Source organism: Dipteris shenzhenensis, chromosome 15 (genome assembly GCF_047967505.1).
Source record: "Dipteris shenzhenensis isolate YYH24624 ecotype China chromosome 15, Dip_SZ_1.0, whole genome shotgun sequence".
Lineage (NCBI taxonomy): Eukaryota > Viridiplantae > Streptophyta > Polypodiopsida > Gleicheniales > Dipteridaceae > Dipteris > Dipteris shenzhenensis.
In genome coordinates this window covers 19,549,924-19,567,884 of record NC_141610.1, presented here as the reverse complement: position 1 = coordinate 19,567,884, position 17,961 = coordinate 19,549,924, and the positions used below count along the sequence as shown (strand labels likewise).

General features: G+C 41.8%; 1 protein-coding gene across 2 annotated transcripts; it reads right to left on the bottom strand.

Annotated features, from left to right (window-relative positions):
- Nucleotides 1-9,671: 9,671 nt before the first annotated feature.
- Nucleotides 9,672-14,025, bottom strand: LOC147893507 (protein SHOU4-like). Of its 2 annotated transcripts, XM_087385558.1 has the most exons (5): nucleotides 12,988-14,025; nucleotides 11,060-11,215; nucleotides 10,723-10,931; nucleotides 10,407-10,621; nucleotides 9,672-10,309 (listed from the first exon to the last, which is right to left on the bottom strand). In XM_087385558.1, the coding sequence occupies exons 1-4, from the start codon at nucleotides 13,915-13,917 to the stop codon at nucleotides 10,429-10,431; spliced, it is 1,488 nt and encodes a 495-aa protein (XP_087241684.1). In that variant the 5' UTR covers nucleotides 13,918-14,025; the 3' UTR covers nucleotides 9,672-10,309; nucleotides 10,407-10,428. The 2 variants fall into 2 exon arrangements, with proteins under 2 accessions (XP_087241684.1, XP_087241683.1); XM_087385557.1 differs by having other exon boundaries at nucleotides 9,672-10,621.
- Between the last annotated feature and the right edge of the window lie 3,936 nt (nucleotides 14,026-17,961).

Below are 17,961 nucleotides of genomic sequence, written 5' to 3'. Positions count from 1 at the left end.
TCTAGAAATAGAGGGGGAAATTGAGGATAAAAAAGGGGGGGACAAAAATAGAAATAAGAGGGGGAGGGGAGGGGGGAGGGTAACGGGTGAGGAGAACTTATAGTAAAAGAAAAGAGAAAAAAATTAGAGAGGGGCCAATAAAAAAGTAAGAACGGAGAGGGAAAGGTTAGAGGGGGGCGGAGGGGGGGCGTAAATTAAGAATTAACAAAAGTAATAAAAGGGGGGGGGAAACGAAAAACCCACGTGTAGTAGATGAGGAGAAAGGACTTTGTAATAAATATGCATAGTGAAAGGACTGGACCTGAGAATCCATTTATCTAGAGGGCGGTGACTCATGACTTTCGACTCGTGGTGGTTGTTGCTAACAATGTGGAGGCACGCAAGGTTAGGATGCTAGAAAGAACACTTTACTCAGTTTTGACAACAAATACCTTGAAAAACCTCTGTCTATTGATGAACTTTTTGAGGCTGTCAAGGTAATGGCAGAGGGCAAAACACCAAGAGAAGATGGTGACAATTGAATTCTACAAAAAAATTTGGTCCACTATTGGTCCTTATCTCCTACTATTATGGCAAGAGAGTCTCAATAATGGGAATCTACCTACTCATATTATGGGGAAGTTATCAAATTAATTCCTAAGGAGGGGGACAAGGAAGAGCTAAGAAACTGGAGGCCACTCACTATGCTTAACTACAGCTATAAGATCTTTGCTAAAGCCCTTGCTCTGAGAGTAAAGAATAGAATGGCCAAGTGGATACTTCCAGAATAGAAAGGCTTCATAAAGGCAGACATCTTCTTGAAGCCAACATCAATATTTGGGAGGGGTGTGAGTATGCCAGGGAAACAAAGCAGGACATATGTTTTCTAAAGGTTGACTTTGATAAAGCATATGATAGACTTGAGTGGGACTTCATCATCCAGACTCTGCTGGCTGATATGGACCTTGGCCCTCTGTTCATCTCATATATCAAACTGCTTCTCACCAATGCTTCAGCCAAGATTTGTGTAAATGGTGTCATGAGTCAACCCTTTGTCCTTAAGAGATCAATAAGACAGGGTCGCCCTATTACTCCTTTACTTTTTGCAATTGTTGCAGACAAAGTATTCCACCATACTCCACTGTCTCTAGTTCTAGAGTAAGTTTTTGCCTTCTCAATTACAAATCTCTTCTCAAACATGGACCTCTCATAGTGGCATAGCTTCTTTGAGCTTGTGCCTACTTTATTTGACTATCAATCACTAGAGGTTCTTGCACCAACCCTTGAACTTCATGGACTAGAATGGACAAAAATTGTAAGCCATCCATCATGGCCACCCAATCTAGAGAAGAAGTATATTGCTTACCATGTAGATATGTTCTTTGATTTTCTTTTTTCATTGTGAGAAATTGATGTTGAAAGCTCACACCATCCGATTCCTTGGTAACATTCCTTATTTTCTCCACGTTGAATAAATATAGTGTTCTTGGAAGAGGCCCTTCCCATTATATGATAATGTGATGAGTAATTGTGATTGATAGACTTGGATCATTGTGCAAGTTTGGATAAGTGTAAAATACCTTAGATTGGAGCTTCTTGTGATACAAAAGATATTCTAAAAGATGAATTTGCACAAATATCTCTTCTTTCACAACTTTTGGAAGTCTGATGAAGAGTGGAGAATAGGTCTTATTTCGATCCCAAGTTTGAGCATGCTTGAGCTTGTTGCTCTGTATGGTACGGAAGAGCACTACTTATTTGATCTGCAACATAAAAATTATTAAACATACTCAAAATACATGCGGTATGTCTAAAAATATTGGTACCATGTTGGCTTGAGGTTGCTGCTGTTTATCGTCGACTCTTAAGGTTTTCATATCTACATATACCCATTCTTATTTTTTAAGTATCTTCACATTGTTAAAGAATTTCTTCCACAATGACTAGAGCAAATTGTGAATAACTTGTGAATCCTCTTGTGTATCAACACCAATAGCTTCATCATGATAAAGGGTCGTCATAATTTAATGACGATTTTGAAATGGATGATCCATTATCATTGGTCATATCAACAACAAGATTCTCTTCATAGTTGTGAAGGGCTAATGCTCCTCCCATTTGCAACTATGTCAGTCTAGAGGAGTCTAGAGATGTGTGGCATAGAATGGAACCTTCTTAAAAAGGATGTCTATTGTCTTCTTTCTTAGGTGTCCATTATTTATAAGTTGAAAATCATAAATAAGTATGCCTACTTCAAGATCAAGAACACCCAATCATGGATAGTTTTTGGCACCCCTCTTGATGGCGCAACAGTGAAAGTCACTTGCCCTTCCATAGAATTTTGAATTTCTTCCACTTTTGCAACCATAATGGATGTTTGTGAGGGTTCTCTTGAGGAAAAGCTGCAATCATGGATCCAATCTTCAAGTCTTCTATAGAACTTGCCGATATTTCAGAGAGTTCTTCTCATCTTTAGTGAGATTGTCATGCATGGAGGTACCATCTATCCTAGAGGTTGTACTGACTATTCTAAAGGAGAAGAAGATGTTGGACATACAAAAGAATTTCATAAAGTAGTAGTGTTACTCTTCAACTAATCAATGATGACGTCTTGATCAGATAAAAATTGTAAGCCATCCATCATGGCCACCCAACCTAGAGAAGAGATATATTGCTTGCCATGTAGATATGTTCTTTGATTTTCTTTTTTCATTATCAGAAATTGATGTTGAAAGCTCACATCATTCGATTCCTTGGTATAACATTCTTGATTTTCTCCACCTTGAATAAATATAGTGCTCTTGGAAGAGGGCCTTTCCATTATGTGATAATGCGATGAGTAATTGTGATTGATAGATTTGGATCATTGTGCAACTTTGGATGAGTGTAAAATACCTTAGATTGGAGCTTCTTGTGACACAAAAGATATTCTAAAAGATGCATTTGCACAAATGTCTCTTCTTTCACAACTTTTGGAACTCTAATGAAGTGTGGATAATAGGTCTTTTTTTTTTTTTGCGCAGAAAAAAGATTGTATTATATTGTATAATCATTAATATGGACAATACATGTTCTTTAGCATAGAACCACCAGCCCCCATGGGGAGAAGTTTCTTTAACAAAACATTTCTGACAGACACTCATGAGCTTGAGGGCTTATGAGTTTGTCATAGCAGTAGAATTAAAAGAGAGGTACATATGAATCATATGTATCATTTGTGCCATCATCATTAAAGTAGTCAGAGTAGTTGAAGTCTTCTGAATTACAAGAACTGTTAGAGTCATCTATGGCAGTAGCCTGGGCTTCACTAGGTGACACTAGTTCCTTCTTTACAATTGGAGGGGGAACCTGTTTAAGAAAACCAGTAAACGCAAGGGGGAATCCAAAAGGAGTAGTGTTTTCCATCCCAAAGCAGCTTTGAACATGGTCTTGCAGGTCAACATTAAAGAGGGCAGCATCAGTTCTGAACTGGTTTATCATTTCTATAATTTTCCTTTGGTCCCGTGCAACCAATTGAGAAAAAGTAAGTTAGCATGCAACTCAATTTGATTAAACTAATAATTGTTTCTGCCTATCCAAATAAACCACATTGCATGTGCTCTGATCGGTGTCCATATCTCATGTTTTGTCCTTGAAGAGTCTCCTAGTAGTATGGCCTTCCAATTTATTGGCTCACCTATTTCAAATTGTACCATTTTCCACACCTTTCTAGCAACAAGACGAGGTGTAAAATATCTTCATTTATAGAAAGGCACCTCATGCATTTGCCATTACCCTTTCTAATTCTTAGTCCTCTATTGTTAGTCCACACAGCTTTATGCATTATTAGCCAAAGCAAGGCATACAATTTGTCAAGGATTGAGCCCGACCAAATGGAGCTGAATCTAAATTTCCATTTGCCCCTAGAGTCCTGCAGTTTCCATCTAGTATTAAGGATAGAGCAGAGATCACCTATGTCCCTAGTTGGAGTGGAGATAGGGAAGAAAGAAGTACTCTCAACCCAATTGAACACTCTACTATAAACCAAGAATTCCATTGTTGATTGCCCTCCCAGAGGTGAATTCTGTTCAATACTAGTGTCTGGCAGTGGTTGTTTAAGCTGAACTCCCTCCTAATCTCAATCAAGGTTTTCCATCTTAGCTCAACTCTGTTCCAAAGATGACCCCAACATTGCAGTCCCTTTTTGAAGAGTGCAGCAGCCTTATCAAAGTCTTCATCAGAGAGAACAACCTCCTTGAAGATAACAAGACCCAGATTGAGTCTAATGTCATAAAAGATCCTTTGCCAGAGAAGACAATTTGGCTTTTAATTCCTTCAAAAGTTGTCCATAGTGAGAGCCGAAGTTGACTGCTGCCTTTAGCTTTGCAAGGTTCAGGGTTACAAATGCCTGACAGCATAGGGCACTTTTTCCGCTTGGGAGATCTTAGAGGTCTTAGGGAGTTGACATTCCTTAGAAGGATTTGGGCCCAATCCTCAAGAGGATGGAGGATTGCTTTAATTATCCAAGTTGAAGATAGTTTCAGAGAAGCCTGCTCTATATCAATCACACCTAAGCCTCCTTCCTACTTGGGTTTGATACAAAACTCCCACCTAACCTTGGCTATCTTGCCCCCCCAAAGAAAGGATCTGCAAATTCTAATGAACCTGTCTATTCCAGTTCTAGAAGGGGACCAAGAAGTGAGATAGAAAATGACAATTGGGTATATGCAGTGGTTGAGAACCATTCTCCTTCCAACTAGACTGGCCTGGAACCCTCTCCATTTCTCAATCTTGTTTTGAAACATGTTCAAGAACCAGTCCCTTCTCTGTTTGAGGGAAATGGCAAACCCCATGGGGATACCCAATAATCTAAAGACTATACCATGTTTGATTCTTTGGCAGTCCATCTCTTCCAAGAAAGCCTGCTTATCCCCTTTGAGAGTTGCATATCCAGTTTGGGAGTGGTTGATTTTGGATCTAGAAGCTTTACAAAATATCTCGAAGGACTCCATAGCCTTTTTAATAACTTGAGTCTCATTCCTTAGGGTTAAATTTATGTCATCAACAAACTGTTGGCAGATAAGGTGCTTGCCACAGGGTAGCTCAATGCCTTTCGCATTTCCTTCTTGACTTTGATGTTGAAGGAGGTACCATCTGTTGTGTAGGTTGTTCACGCTATTCAAAAGGAGAAGAAGATGTTGGACATACAAAAGGACAATCTCACTAAAGATGAGAAGAACTCTTTGAAATGTCAGCAGGTTCTATAGAAGACTTGAAGATTGGATCCATGACTGCAACTTTTCCTCAAGAGAACTCTCACAAACATCCATTATAAATTGCAAAAGTGGAAGAAATTCAAAATTCTATGCAAAGGCAAGTGACTTTCATTGTTGCGCCATCAAGTGGGGCACCAAAAACTAGCCATAATTGGGTGTTCTTGATCTTGAAGTAGGCATAGTTGTTTATGATTTTCAACTTACAAATAATGGACACCTAAGAAAGAAGACAATAGACATCCTTTTTAAGAAGGTTCCCTCCTATGTCACAGATCTCTAGACTCCTCTAGACCGACACATTGCAAATGGGGAGAGCATTAGCTCTTCTTAAAGTATGAAGAGAATCTTCTTGTTGATATGACCGAGGATAATGGATCATCCATTTCAAAATCGTCATTAAATTATGACAAGACCCTTTATCATGATGAAGCTATCGGTGTTGATACACAAAAGGATTCACAAGTTATTCACAATTTGCTCTAGTCATTTTAGCAAATAATGGAAGAACTTCTTTAACAATGTGAAAATACTCAAAAAATAAGAATGGGTATATGTAGATATGAAAAGCTTAATAATCGACAATAAAGGGCAGCAACCTCAAGCCAACATGGTACCAATATTTTTAGACATACCGCATGTATTTTGAGTATGTTTAATAATTTTTATGTTGCAGCTCAAATAAATAGTGCTCTTTAGTATCATAGAGAGCAACAAGCTCAAGAATGCTCAAAGTTGGGATCAAAATAAGACCTAGTTTCAACTCTTCATTAGAGCTCCAAAAGTTGTGAAAGAGAGACATTTGTGCAAATTCATCTTTTAGAATATATTTTGTATCACAAGAAGCTCCAATCTAAGGTATTTTACACTTATCCAAACTTGCACAATGATCCAAGTCTATCAATCACAATTACTCATCACTTTATCATATAATGAGAAGGCCCTCTTCCAAGAACACTATATTTATTCAACGTGGAGAAAATGAGGAATGTTATACCAAGGAATCGGATGGTGTGAGCTTTCAACATCAATTTCTCACAATGAAAAAAGAAAATCAAAGAACATATCTACATGCTAAGCAATATACTTCTTCTCTAGATTGGGTGGCCATGATGGATGGCTTACAATTTTTGTCCTTCATTCTAGTCCATGAAATTCATGGGTTGGTGCAAGAACCCCTAGTGATTGATAGTCAGATAAAGTAGGCACAAGCTCAAGAAGCTATGTTCACTATGAAAGGTCCACGTTTGAGAAGAGAATTGTGATTGAGAAGGCAAAAGCTTACTCTAGAACTAGAGACAATGGAGTGTGGTGGAATATTTTCTTAGAAGATCAAGCCATTATCATTGATCAGTTCAAGAGTAACACTACTACTTCATGCAATTCTTTTGTATCTTCTTCTCCTTTAGAATAGCATGTACAACCTGCACGACAGATGGTACCTCGATGTATGACAATCTCACTAAAGATGAGAAGAACTCTTTGAAATAAGAGCACGTTCTATAGAAGACTTGAAGATGGGATCCATGATTGCAACTTTTCCTCGAGAGAACCCTCTCAAACATCCAGTATGATTGCAAAAGTGGAAGAAATTCAAAATTCTATGGGAGGGCAAGTGACTTTCATTATTGCGCCATCAAGAGGGGCACCAAAAGCTAGCCATGATTGGGTGTTCTTGATCTTGGCATACTTGTTTATGATTTTCAACTTACAAATAATGGACACCTACGAAAGAAGACAATAGACATCCAAGTAGTATTGATACACAAGACAATGCTTCATGATTTTCAACTTACAAATAATGGACACCTACGAAAGAAGACAATAGACATCCAAGTAGTATTGATACACAAGACAATGCTTTCGTAGAGTGAGATTGCATGTACACTTTTTGGTTGTGTATCTATAGCAACCTTTCATTTGTTTTGGAATATTATTGTACAAGCCAACTTTTCAATTTCTTTGGTGATGTGAGCAAACCATAAAGACTATGTATTGTGTTTTTTGAAATTAGTAAATGTCAATAATTCAAATTGCTATGAAAAATATTATTAAACTTAGGCCTCTTCTTTGCATGCTTTTTCTTCCAAAGTAGTTATGTACAATAGTGTTTTTAATTATGACTAAATGTCTCAATTTTTTGGCTTTAAAAGGAATAGTCTATTTGGTTCTTGAGTGTGCAAAATGCTACGAACTTTATATGCAATACTATTTATTAATAAGCATGAAAATATGTAAAGTTCTCGTGGCATATAATTTTGTAGGATTCTAAAATGGTTTTAAATAAGTCATTCAATAATCTTTTGTTATATCTACTTAAGCATCATTTAAGAATTTAGTTATATGACTTTTCAAAGTGTATCAATACTTTTCCATAAGGGTTATAGCTTTCTCATTATGATGTCTTTAAACAAATCAACATTGGGCTATCTTTCATAGGATTTGTTCTTGACACATCGTAAAAATTGCTTCCACTATAGAGAGAGATTGGGGGGGGGGGGGGCACGAGCTATCATAGAATGATCAATTAATAGACCACTAATTGTTATTTATATATGGAGTATATATGTAATATATGTTAAATATCATACTGTGCAATGGTAATTTTTAAACAATATTGATAGGAAATGAGGATATATTGATCCTTATTGAATTACAAATTCTTTTATGCTTTTTCATGAGTTGCTAGACAAACAATGATTGAAGCATTAGTTATTCTCTCTACAAGGGCTATCATTGTTTTATTAGCACTGCCTGTTCACAATAAGTACTAAACCAAACAAGAAATGAGAAAGAGCCTAGCAGCATTGCCAATAAGCCACGCACCACCCATGCAATCTTGTTGTGATTCTTTGTAATATTGCTTCAAGCGTGTTTCTTTGTTGAAGCACATGTTGGTCTTCAAAATTACACGTCTGGGAACGGCCAAGGTTACATGTGTTGACAAGGGCACGAATCTATAAAAGATAATGATAGGGCTAGGAAACAAGGTTGCCGCCATTTGGGCTAAGCCGCTTGATAGGAATGTGTTTAGAGGAGTGTGGAGAGGCGTGCTGGTAGAGTCAACAGCTTTGCTGTTGTTGGCAGGTCCATAAATGCAGGGTCTACGTCTATACTCGTGTTGATGATGATCATGAGACTGGTGCTTCTGCTACGTGGGATGTGATAAGTAGTTCTGCTATTCGAGGTTCTTCTGTGATGCATGTTTCGGATGCATGCTTAGAGAGGTGATGGTGACGGTGGTGGCCGTCGTCGTCGTCGTACTTCTATTTCTTCTGTTGCTCTTGGGGTCCCAGTTGGTGTTACCGGACTCGTTTCCAGTGTTGCTGCTAATTTTGTGCAGGTCTTACGTCTGTTTCTCAATTAGGTGGTGGCATTCGAATCAGTATTGGCCTGGCGTTGGAGTTTCGAGCACTCGTTTTGGTAGTGTCATATTATGCTGCTTTGAAAGATTATGTTGCTGATACTCTTCGTGGTGCCATTGGAGGGAAAGGGGGAGGGAAAGAAAGCTTGAAAATAATTTCAAGCTTTTGATGCTGATTCTTTTGATGTGATGTGATAGACACCTGAATAAATATCTTGCTCGTGCTTCAGGTATGAATAACATCCATGAAAACAAAGGTTACGGAACTTACGACTGCGGCAAAGTCTGCCACGTCAATGCTGAACGCGTGCATTACCTCAAACTTGGGCATTCTCTCATGGCCTCAGAAACTACCAGACATAGTAGAAGAAATGCTAACAATTGAATCGATTCCAATCAATGCCTGCGAAGCTGGCTATATCGGAAGAAATGCTGTTGATAGGAAACACTACTTTAGAATGTATCAAGCCCTCAAAACCCCATTGCTGACGAAAACATCAAGTAATTTGGCCATTGGAAATACTACAAAACTACGAGCTTGAGGGCACCAGATACATGCCACCAATATATTACAATCAAGGGCCTACGAAGCTACTAGATATATCAGAAGACATGCTTTCTGATTATACATTACTTTAAAATGTATCAGCTCTTGTAACATCCCTAAATACACTGATTCTAAAGGGTGGAAGTCCTGGACAACCAAGTAAATTTTGCCACTGCTCTCTTAGAACTGACAAAGAAAACGAATCAAGTAAATTTCGCCACCGCTCTCTTAGAACTGACAAAAAAAATTAAAACTACGAACTACCTGTTCTCAGCTAACCCACAACTTCATTACTTTATAGCTACACAACCGAGGGTACCTGTTGTCAACTTGTTCACAAATACAACTACAAACTCGAGGACACCCCCACAACTCTGCGACAGGCATGTAATGTATTTGAAAAACCATCTCACAAATGCAAATGCCAATTTCCAATCCTCGAAAGATGATACACATAAAGGCAACAATTTTGTATCAAGACAGAACACTGCCACCTTAGTAGCACCTTCTTAGGACACACTATGGCTCAGTAGAGAAACGCCTCAATTCCACATATCAAAATGTATCCTGTTACTTGCTACCAGACCTGTTGCAAGTACTGCAGCACATATATGTACACCAAATATTGATATTACACCACAGCACCAACTATTTGTAATTTACACAATAGGATTGTGTAAAGCCACCCTTCCTAAGCAGAAGGCACGAGCCTCGCTACTACGGTGTATCTCCAGCTATCATACAAGCTAATAGGCCGCAAATCATGGCTTAACCATTGGATACAAGCATAGGTCACCAAAAACCGCTTTTCGTGGGTTTGCCAAATCTAACGAGTAAGGATGCCTTCAGAAGGGCAGAGTCACAGCTTCATGCTCACTATACCATTGTGGAATATGGAGCCTTGCAATTACCTATAGTCACTTCCCAGCTTGTAAACTCCCAAGAAACGTATATAACGTCAGAGCAACAGCCAACTGCCAAGCTGGAGCCAATTTGCGTATCTCTGTATTTATTCCCGGAAAAGTTGCATGTTTACCTTCAAAGCCCACCAAAATTTGGCCAGCTTATGGCTGCCATACTCATGCTGTAAGTGTCTTGCACCCTCTGTGCAATAGCACTACTCGAGTCGTAGCAATATAAACTATGGTGCAAACAACTTTCCGCTTACTGAAGTGTAACACCAAGACAATCAGGAAAATGACTTATTGAAAACGGGAGTTAGATACCTGTTCAAAAACTTCATCTCAGGAAAAGCTGAGGTCACCTTAATTAAACATAAGTCTACTTCAGACAGGTATAACATCGGCCTTTGACTTATCTTCACATCTCAAGATTATCCCATCCAGATTAGCAGGCAGAAGAAATCTTCCCCACTGACAACCCGTGGAGACAGGCTCTGAAGGGGGCACAATCATCAACACATTATCGTTCCTTTGAACCACTCCCATGACCGTTACTGTGCTTCCTTCCTTTATATACCTGCCATCAAGACATCACCATTTCTCTACTTCAAACTCTTGCATATTGGAACCTCCTTAACTAGTTCTATCCTTTCAAGTACAAGCGAGGTAGGGACATACCCTTCCTTCAGTCTCATCACTCGGTCGTCTCTAGATAAGTTGCGCTCAGCAAGCCACCGCATGAAAGTTGAAGGGGGCTCTCTATTTTTGTTGATGTCTACGATTGTATTCTCCTCCACATACGGTGTTACAGTTGCTCCATAACCAGCTTTAACGAGAGCTCTCAATCCAGACTGGAAGTCCGATATATAGAAATCAACTACATGGCGCTGCAAACATGGCACAGAAAGTACATCAGAACCAGTAACCATAGAAGGCTTTCTTTTTTTCTTAATATAAACGGGAAGCAGGTTCTAAAAGAAATGACTCTGCTGGCAGTGGATACAGCTTTACTGACCTCCAAATATCTCAATCCCCAAGTAAAGATTCGATGTTTGGGTCTGGCAGGCTTAGCCTTCAAGTCTCTATATTCATAGACTCCAGAGGATGTATAGACACATCTACTCACTCTCTGATAGGATGATTCAAGGGGCATACTCCCACATGTTACGACCTGGAACAAGGCAGACAGAATCAGTATTACAACAAATATCTGAAAGTTGTTCACAGCACAAACATTCGAGCGTACAGAATGTACAGACAAAGCCAGATTCAGAGTAGACAATTAAGTCTAACAACCCTGACAACGGAGATTTGCCACACACATACATTAGTCAAGGCCAAATAGTGAGTGACCCAAAGCACTGGATTTGAATCGTAGCAGCGTCACGCCAGTGTAAAGTACAACTTGACTAGACCAGTAACATAATGCAACCATCTGGAATACACAAAGCAGAGAGGGAGGCAAAAGTCCACCCTCAAAGTCTCGCATGATGTCATCTACACCTTGCAAGCCACTTGGAAGCCACACAGAGGAATCAAAGAAGACCACCAAAAGGCAAGGCCCGCAGGCATTTTTTACACCTCAGATTGAGGAATTTGCTGGTTGTATAGCCCTGTACCCTGGCTGCTAGCACCACTCTAGGCGGTGAGCTGGGATCCCAAGAAGCAGGTTGCATAGCAGCCAGCAGCCCATTTTGATTGGTCAAGGGTCCCAAGGATAGCTGATCTGTATCGTTTATCGAGTTTTTGTAATAGAAGGTTCTCTTCTCTGGGGGGGGGGGTTTTTTTTTTTGAAGAGGGAGGCAAAATTTAACGTTTCGTTCACCAAGGACATTATGCTTTTATCATGTATAATACAATATGTCATAAAAATGCACATGCCAGACTTGCATTCTAGAGATTTTCATTGTCCACATCTAGAGCCTACACATCATATTCTCTCGAGAATGAACAACAGAAAGTCAAAATATGTATGATGGAATTAGCATATATATTTAAACTACGTCTCTAGACTACCTTATCCAATGGAAAGCCTACCAGAAGAGAGAATTATTCACAGCGCCAGAGCCTTGCCTAGGAATATCCTCTCCTCCTTTACCTGATGACAAGCCTCTCTCTCAGCATGGGCTCACTCAGTATTTTCCTTCTGCAAGGCGTGGACTGAGCCACAAATTTTCAAGGAGGATATTTTTTTGGCGAGGATGGTGAACATAGGTCGTCTAGTTTAGCATTGTTTTGGGGGTAGGCTGGTTTAGCCCATGTCAACAGGTTAGAGGTACACTTGGTCACTAATGAGTTAGTCCTTTTTACCCATTGAGGTGATTCGTTTGATTGCAGTCTTGAAGTAAGGTCACAACAGCAATCTAAGATCCATAGGTCGTCTAGTTTAGCATTGTTTGGGGGGTAGGTTAGTTTAGCCCATGTCAACAGGTTAGAGGTACACTTTGGTCACTATTGAGTTAGTCCATTGAGGTGATTCATTTAATTGCAGTCTTGATGTAAGGTCACAACGGCAATCCAAGATCCTCATTCTCTAGCATATGCTTTGAAATACAGCTTTTCTTCTCAATCGTATACAATTATTTGGAGCCCGACTGGAGCTCGTCCTGCAGCTGACTACGTCACCCTTTGGCCGTTTTTTTGCAAGATCGCATGTTTTTCTGTCCCTTGGTCCACTAATACGTGAAACAGAACACAATAGAGCTCAGAATAGAAATTTGCATTTCGAAGTTAAGACTAGCCACCCAGAAGGTCACACAACGTCAAGTACTTCATGCATAGCATCGACCAGCTGTTCTGACTGTCATAGCAGCAACTTCCAACAGCGAGTGCAGTACATCGTACAAACACATGCTTTCACACGTCAAGTGAGTGGGCATAAAAGACACCGTCCTTTAAATGCCCTTTCAATGCGACGTCAATATGAAGAAACAAGAGCCTTACCCCTGTGACCTTGACATACTGGCCATCTTTAGCTTGGTTCAACCCGACTTCGGGATAGTTGACTACAAATCCAATGACAGCCTCTTTACCAACGCAGGTGTTCCATGTGAGCAGCATTAATACGGCACAAAAAAGACATACTACAACGATCAATAGGATTGCATTGTGGACAGCCCCCAGGATGAAACCGCCGGCAAAGAAGCCAATCACGAAGAGAGGTATAACAGTCCACAAAATAACTTGAGGGAAGGTCCTCCAGAAAGAAGAGCTTTGATCGTGACTGAGCTTGTTGACGGCCTGGTTATTTGCAAAATGCCCACTCCCGAGCTTCGCAGGTGCGCCGCCATCGATAGGACCTGAATATTTCCGGGAAGCTCCCGATGCAGAAAGAGGGCCGGATAAGATCGGACCAGATGTGATGAGGCCCGTGGCTGGAAGATTTGGAGCCAAAGGACCCGAATTCTGGCGAGCTATACCTGGGGCTCCTCCTGACGAAAGCGGACCTGACGTTTTGCCAGAAGCAGGGTCACCATTTCGGGACAATGGACCAGAATGAGAACCTTGCCGGCTCACTCCTCCCGGGCCTGTCAAAGGCCCTGACATTGAGCTCTGCGGGCCGGAGTTTGGACGAGAATTTGAGTACGATCTTTGAGCATTATTTCCCGACAAAGGTCCTGAGTTCGAAGATGCGGCACGAAATGAACCTGCTCTTGCAGCACCACTCGAGACAGCGCCCGATTTTTTGGATTTCGGAGCTTCCACAGGAATATCGAACATTTTCCCGAGCTCTCCGGACTTCTTGATATCACCTCCAGTGTACGGCATTGCGGTGGAAGTCATGGTAGGCTGGCGTTCTTTGTATTGATCAGGAGCGCCAGAGACGTAGAGGCCATTGCTGAGCTGATGGGAGAGGACGCGGTGACTGGCCATGGGGAAAAGAGGAAAGGAAGGAGAGGGAGGAGGGAAGGAGAGGTGGGAGGGGATGGTGAGGGGAATCAAGAAGCCATGGAAGCTGGAGAAGCCATGGAAGCTGCTGCTTTGAAGATGAAGACGAAGAAGAAACAGAGCTGCAGCAGCAGCTTCTTTCTGTGTTTTTTGTAACCGCCTATCACCGGTCACCCCCGGTCACCCCTCCCCCCTCTCCGTTAGTCCCGCCTTTACTCTCCCCCCCCGTCCTTTCAATGCTTCAGTACACATATACATTTGTTTATTTATTTATTTATTTGCTTCTTTTTGAATTTTTTTGATTTTGTTTCTTTATCTGTTTTTTATTTTCTCCTCCTTTTTGCTACTGCTTTCTAAAAAAATGTTTTCCTCTCTCCCCTTTCCCTCTTCCTCATATGAGTTCACTCACTCACACACTCACTCACACACACAGCCCAAGCCCCCTTTCAGAGCGTTTTACCCTTTGCCACACAGATTTGGCACAGTGCTTTTACCTTTCACAGCATTTTTACCCTTGCCACAGAGATTTGGCACACAGCTTTTTACCTTTCAACATAAGGGGGGTTCCGTGTGTGTGTGTGTGTGTGTTCACTAAAAAATGTGTGTGTGTGTGTGTGTGTGTGTGTCTCAACCCCCCTTTCAAAGCATTTTAACCGCCCTTTCCACATAGACTAGCTTTTACCTTTCCACATAAGGGTACTTTCTTTTGACCCGAAAAATCCCCTAACACACCCTTCTTTACAAAAGCAGGGTTAGGAAATTCTAAAGCTCGCCCTTCGAATTTGAAACCTCTTCCCACAACCCAGACTCACATTCACACACCACCTCTCCCTCTTCGCCACCTCGTCATAGCAACCCCATCCTCCTTTCTCGTGCATAATTCATAGCACACAGTCCTCATTCATACCCCTTCCAACTTCAAAAATGTCACCAATTCAAAAGCTAGGCACACTACAATCACCATCCCTTCATCTCAAACAACCATTCCACATACCTCACAAGTGCAACAGTGATCACACGCTACCAACTTTCGAATATGAAATTAAGTCCAATCAACGCTAATAGAAATGCTCAATCATACATAACAATCAACACTAATAGAAATGCTCAATCATACATAACAATCAACACTAATGGAAATGCTCAATCATACATAACAAGCAAGAAGTCTCAAGAATGATGGAACTTGAACTTGACTAGCACTAAGAAGAGGTAGGAGTGCATGTGATTTGACTAGCCAAGCGAGTGCATGCACAACTCAAGTCTACATGATGACAATAGTGCTAGGTGCTCCCCTAAACATAAGCATCTAGAGGAGAGGCCTCGTAGAGATATGAGTGCTCAAGCTGGTAGGGATGAGGCTGCGTCTGAGTCGGATGGGACAGAGAAATCAGAACAAGGCAAGGTAACCGAGCGCACAGTCCTATGCGGAGATTCTGGCGTAGAAAATCCGAGCAAGCTTCTCGCCCTTGGAGATGGAGGAGGCGTCTAGATTGTTGCATGCAAAAATCGAGCGTCGCGCTAACTTAAACTAAGAAGAAATAATGGATAGAGGCTGGCTGGCAAACGTCACTTCGTCACATGCGAAATTTTCTTGGAGGAAGTCATGCTTGGGCTAGAAAGCTTGGCACAAGGCGGGGTCTACCTGTTCTAGCTCTCCATCATTGGATGAACTGCAGCAGATCCTCACGTATGAATTTGATCTATCCCAAGATGCTTACTCAGCCGAATTCCTAGGAAAAGGGTTCTTTCTTGTCCGCTATCTCTTAAAACCAGTACGCAATGATATCCTGGGGAGGCCCTGCATTGAGTTTGATTAGGAAGGGCTGCAGGGCTTCACTTGGTTGAATCGTAGACTTGATGCTGACTTCCGATCAAGAAGGCTTGATCGCTTCTATGCGGCGAATGAAGGTTGGTGGATGCATGCACCCATGGAGGGAGAATACATGTTACAGATGGGCCTCTCAAACCATGTGTCTGTGATATGGAGATTCTCGGTTCCGTCCTCTAAGTCCAAACCAATTAACGTCCCGTTTGTTTTCAACAAAAAGTTCTTGAGGTCAAGGAAATTATGTAAGCTCATCAAGGAAGAATAGACGAAGGAATAAGAGGGAAATTTGGACCCTAGCGCAAGGTGGGACAATGCAATAAGGAGGGTACACATCGAGGCCAAAGACTGGGATAGAGAGTACAGACACAGTAGACGGGAGTCAGCCAAAGAGCTTGAGTCTACCCGGAGATCCATCAGAGCAGCCCTGATAGAGACCCTCGCAGATGAGATGGCGGCTACTCTGCTAGTTGAGATTGAGACAACTATTCACGACATGGAGCTAGAAGAGGCTGAGGATGCCAAACTGCAAAGCCATTAGCGTTGGCTAGCCCTGGGAGATTGCCCAAGTAAGTTTTTTTCCCAATCAATAAAGAGGAAACAAGAAAAAGAAAATATTGACAGGGTGATGGACGCTCAGGGCTGCCTAGTCTCCGAACACTGGCATATAGCAGACACCTTTCCGAAGGAGCTCAGCCAGCTTGTGGGTGACCCCGCCACGCAATCTGCTAATTGGCTGGCCAAGATGGATGCACTCTTAATGGGCATTCAACCCCGTGTGTCAGATTACCACAAAGGCCTTTTGGGTAGACCCTTCACGATGGAGGAACTTGAAGAGGCCCTCCAAGCCATGGCGTCTAACAAGTCCCCTGGCCTAGACAGCCTCACAAACGAATTCTACAGAGAATTCTGGGACATGCTGGCTCGAGAGTACACTGAGATGGTCAACTACGCATTGAATAGAGGTACCCTCTCGCCTGATGTTAATGTGGGGCTGCTGAAGCTCTGTCCCAAGAAGGTCAACAAACTGAAGGTAGCGACGACTGGCGGCCGATCACAATGCTTAACACGTCTTACAAGACCCTGGCGAAGGCACTCGTTATTAGAATCAGGAGGTCTGCATGACTGTAGTCGACTCGAAACAGTGTGGCTTCATCAAAGGTAGGGAAATTTTTGAAAACATTCTTAATGTCTCTACTACTATGGACTATGCTTGGCAATATAATCAGAAGGTCCTACTACTGGGCCTCTGGACTTAGGCAAGGCCTCTGATAGAGTCAGGTGGGACTACCTTCGGGCACTGCTTAACAAACTTGGGTTTGGAGATGGTTTTGGTAGCATGGTTGCGGCTCTCTTCGGCAATGCATCTGCAGTTCTTTGTCTCAACAGTGGCACGATTGGATGTTTTGATCTCAAGAGATCCATCCATCAAGGCTGCCCGCTTGCCCCTCTCCTCTCTGCAATAGGAACGGTCACTCTCATCCACAGGATTAGAATTGTGGTCGTCATGGGATGCGTCTCCCATCTGGAACCCAATTCAGCACACAGTTGTTTGCAGATGACACTTTGATAGGTGTAGTAGAAGAATCCCACAATGTTGACGCACTCTTTGGCATCATCGACCTCTTCTACGAAGCCTCGGGCTCGCAATGCAGCTGGCCAGAAAAATTTGCCATCAAAATGGCAGATGATCCGCCCCTGGCGTGGCTCTCCGATAAACCTCTCCAATTTGTTAAGAAAGGTGAAATAGTAAGATATCTTGGCGCGCCCATCGGTTTGGGGGTTACCCTCTGCCAAAGATTCGACTGGTTCCTTGAAAAAATTAAGGCCAAGCTAAGGCCATCGCATGGTTTATGGGATGCTCAAGTGTTGGTTATCCAACACATCCTGTCGGCGGCGACCACCTACATTGCCTCTATCTGGCAATTCTCTAAGTGCTAGTGGCAAGAAAAGTGGAGAGGCTTTTCCGTGCCTTCCTGTGGATGGAGGAGGGTGAAAGGAGACGGATGCACTACATCCCCTGGGAACCAATGAAGCTCCTAAAGAACCAGGGAGGGCTGGGCCTTCTTGACATTAGAAGATGTAATATCTCTCTCTTGAGTAAGTGGCTTTCGTGCCTATTTTTGAGCCCCTCTTCCTGGATGGAAATCGTAATTCACTTTGTTGAAACTGGCCAGTCTAAATCAGCGGGCACTTGGAAG

Coding starts and splice junctions, on each gene's coding strand:
- LOC147893507 (XM_087385557.1), bottom strand. CDS start 13,917: ATGGCCAGTCACCGCGTCCTCTCCCATCAGCTCAGCAATGGCCTCTAC. Junction 11,216..12,987: donor AGTATGTCAAGGTCACAGGG/GTAAGGCTCTTG, acceptor GCCTTGTTCCAG/GTCGTAACATGTGGGAGTAT. Junction 10,932..11,059: donor GGGGATTGAGATATTTGGAG/GTCAGTAAAGCT, acceptor CCATGTTTGCAG/CGCCATGTAGTTGATTTCTA.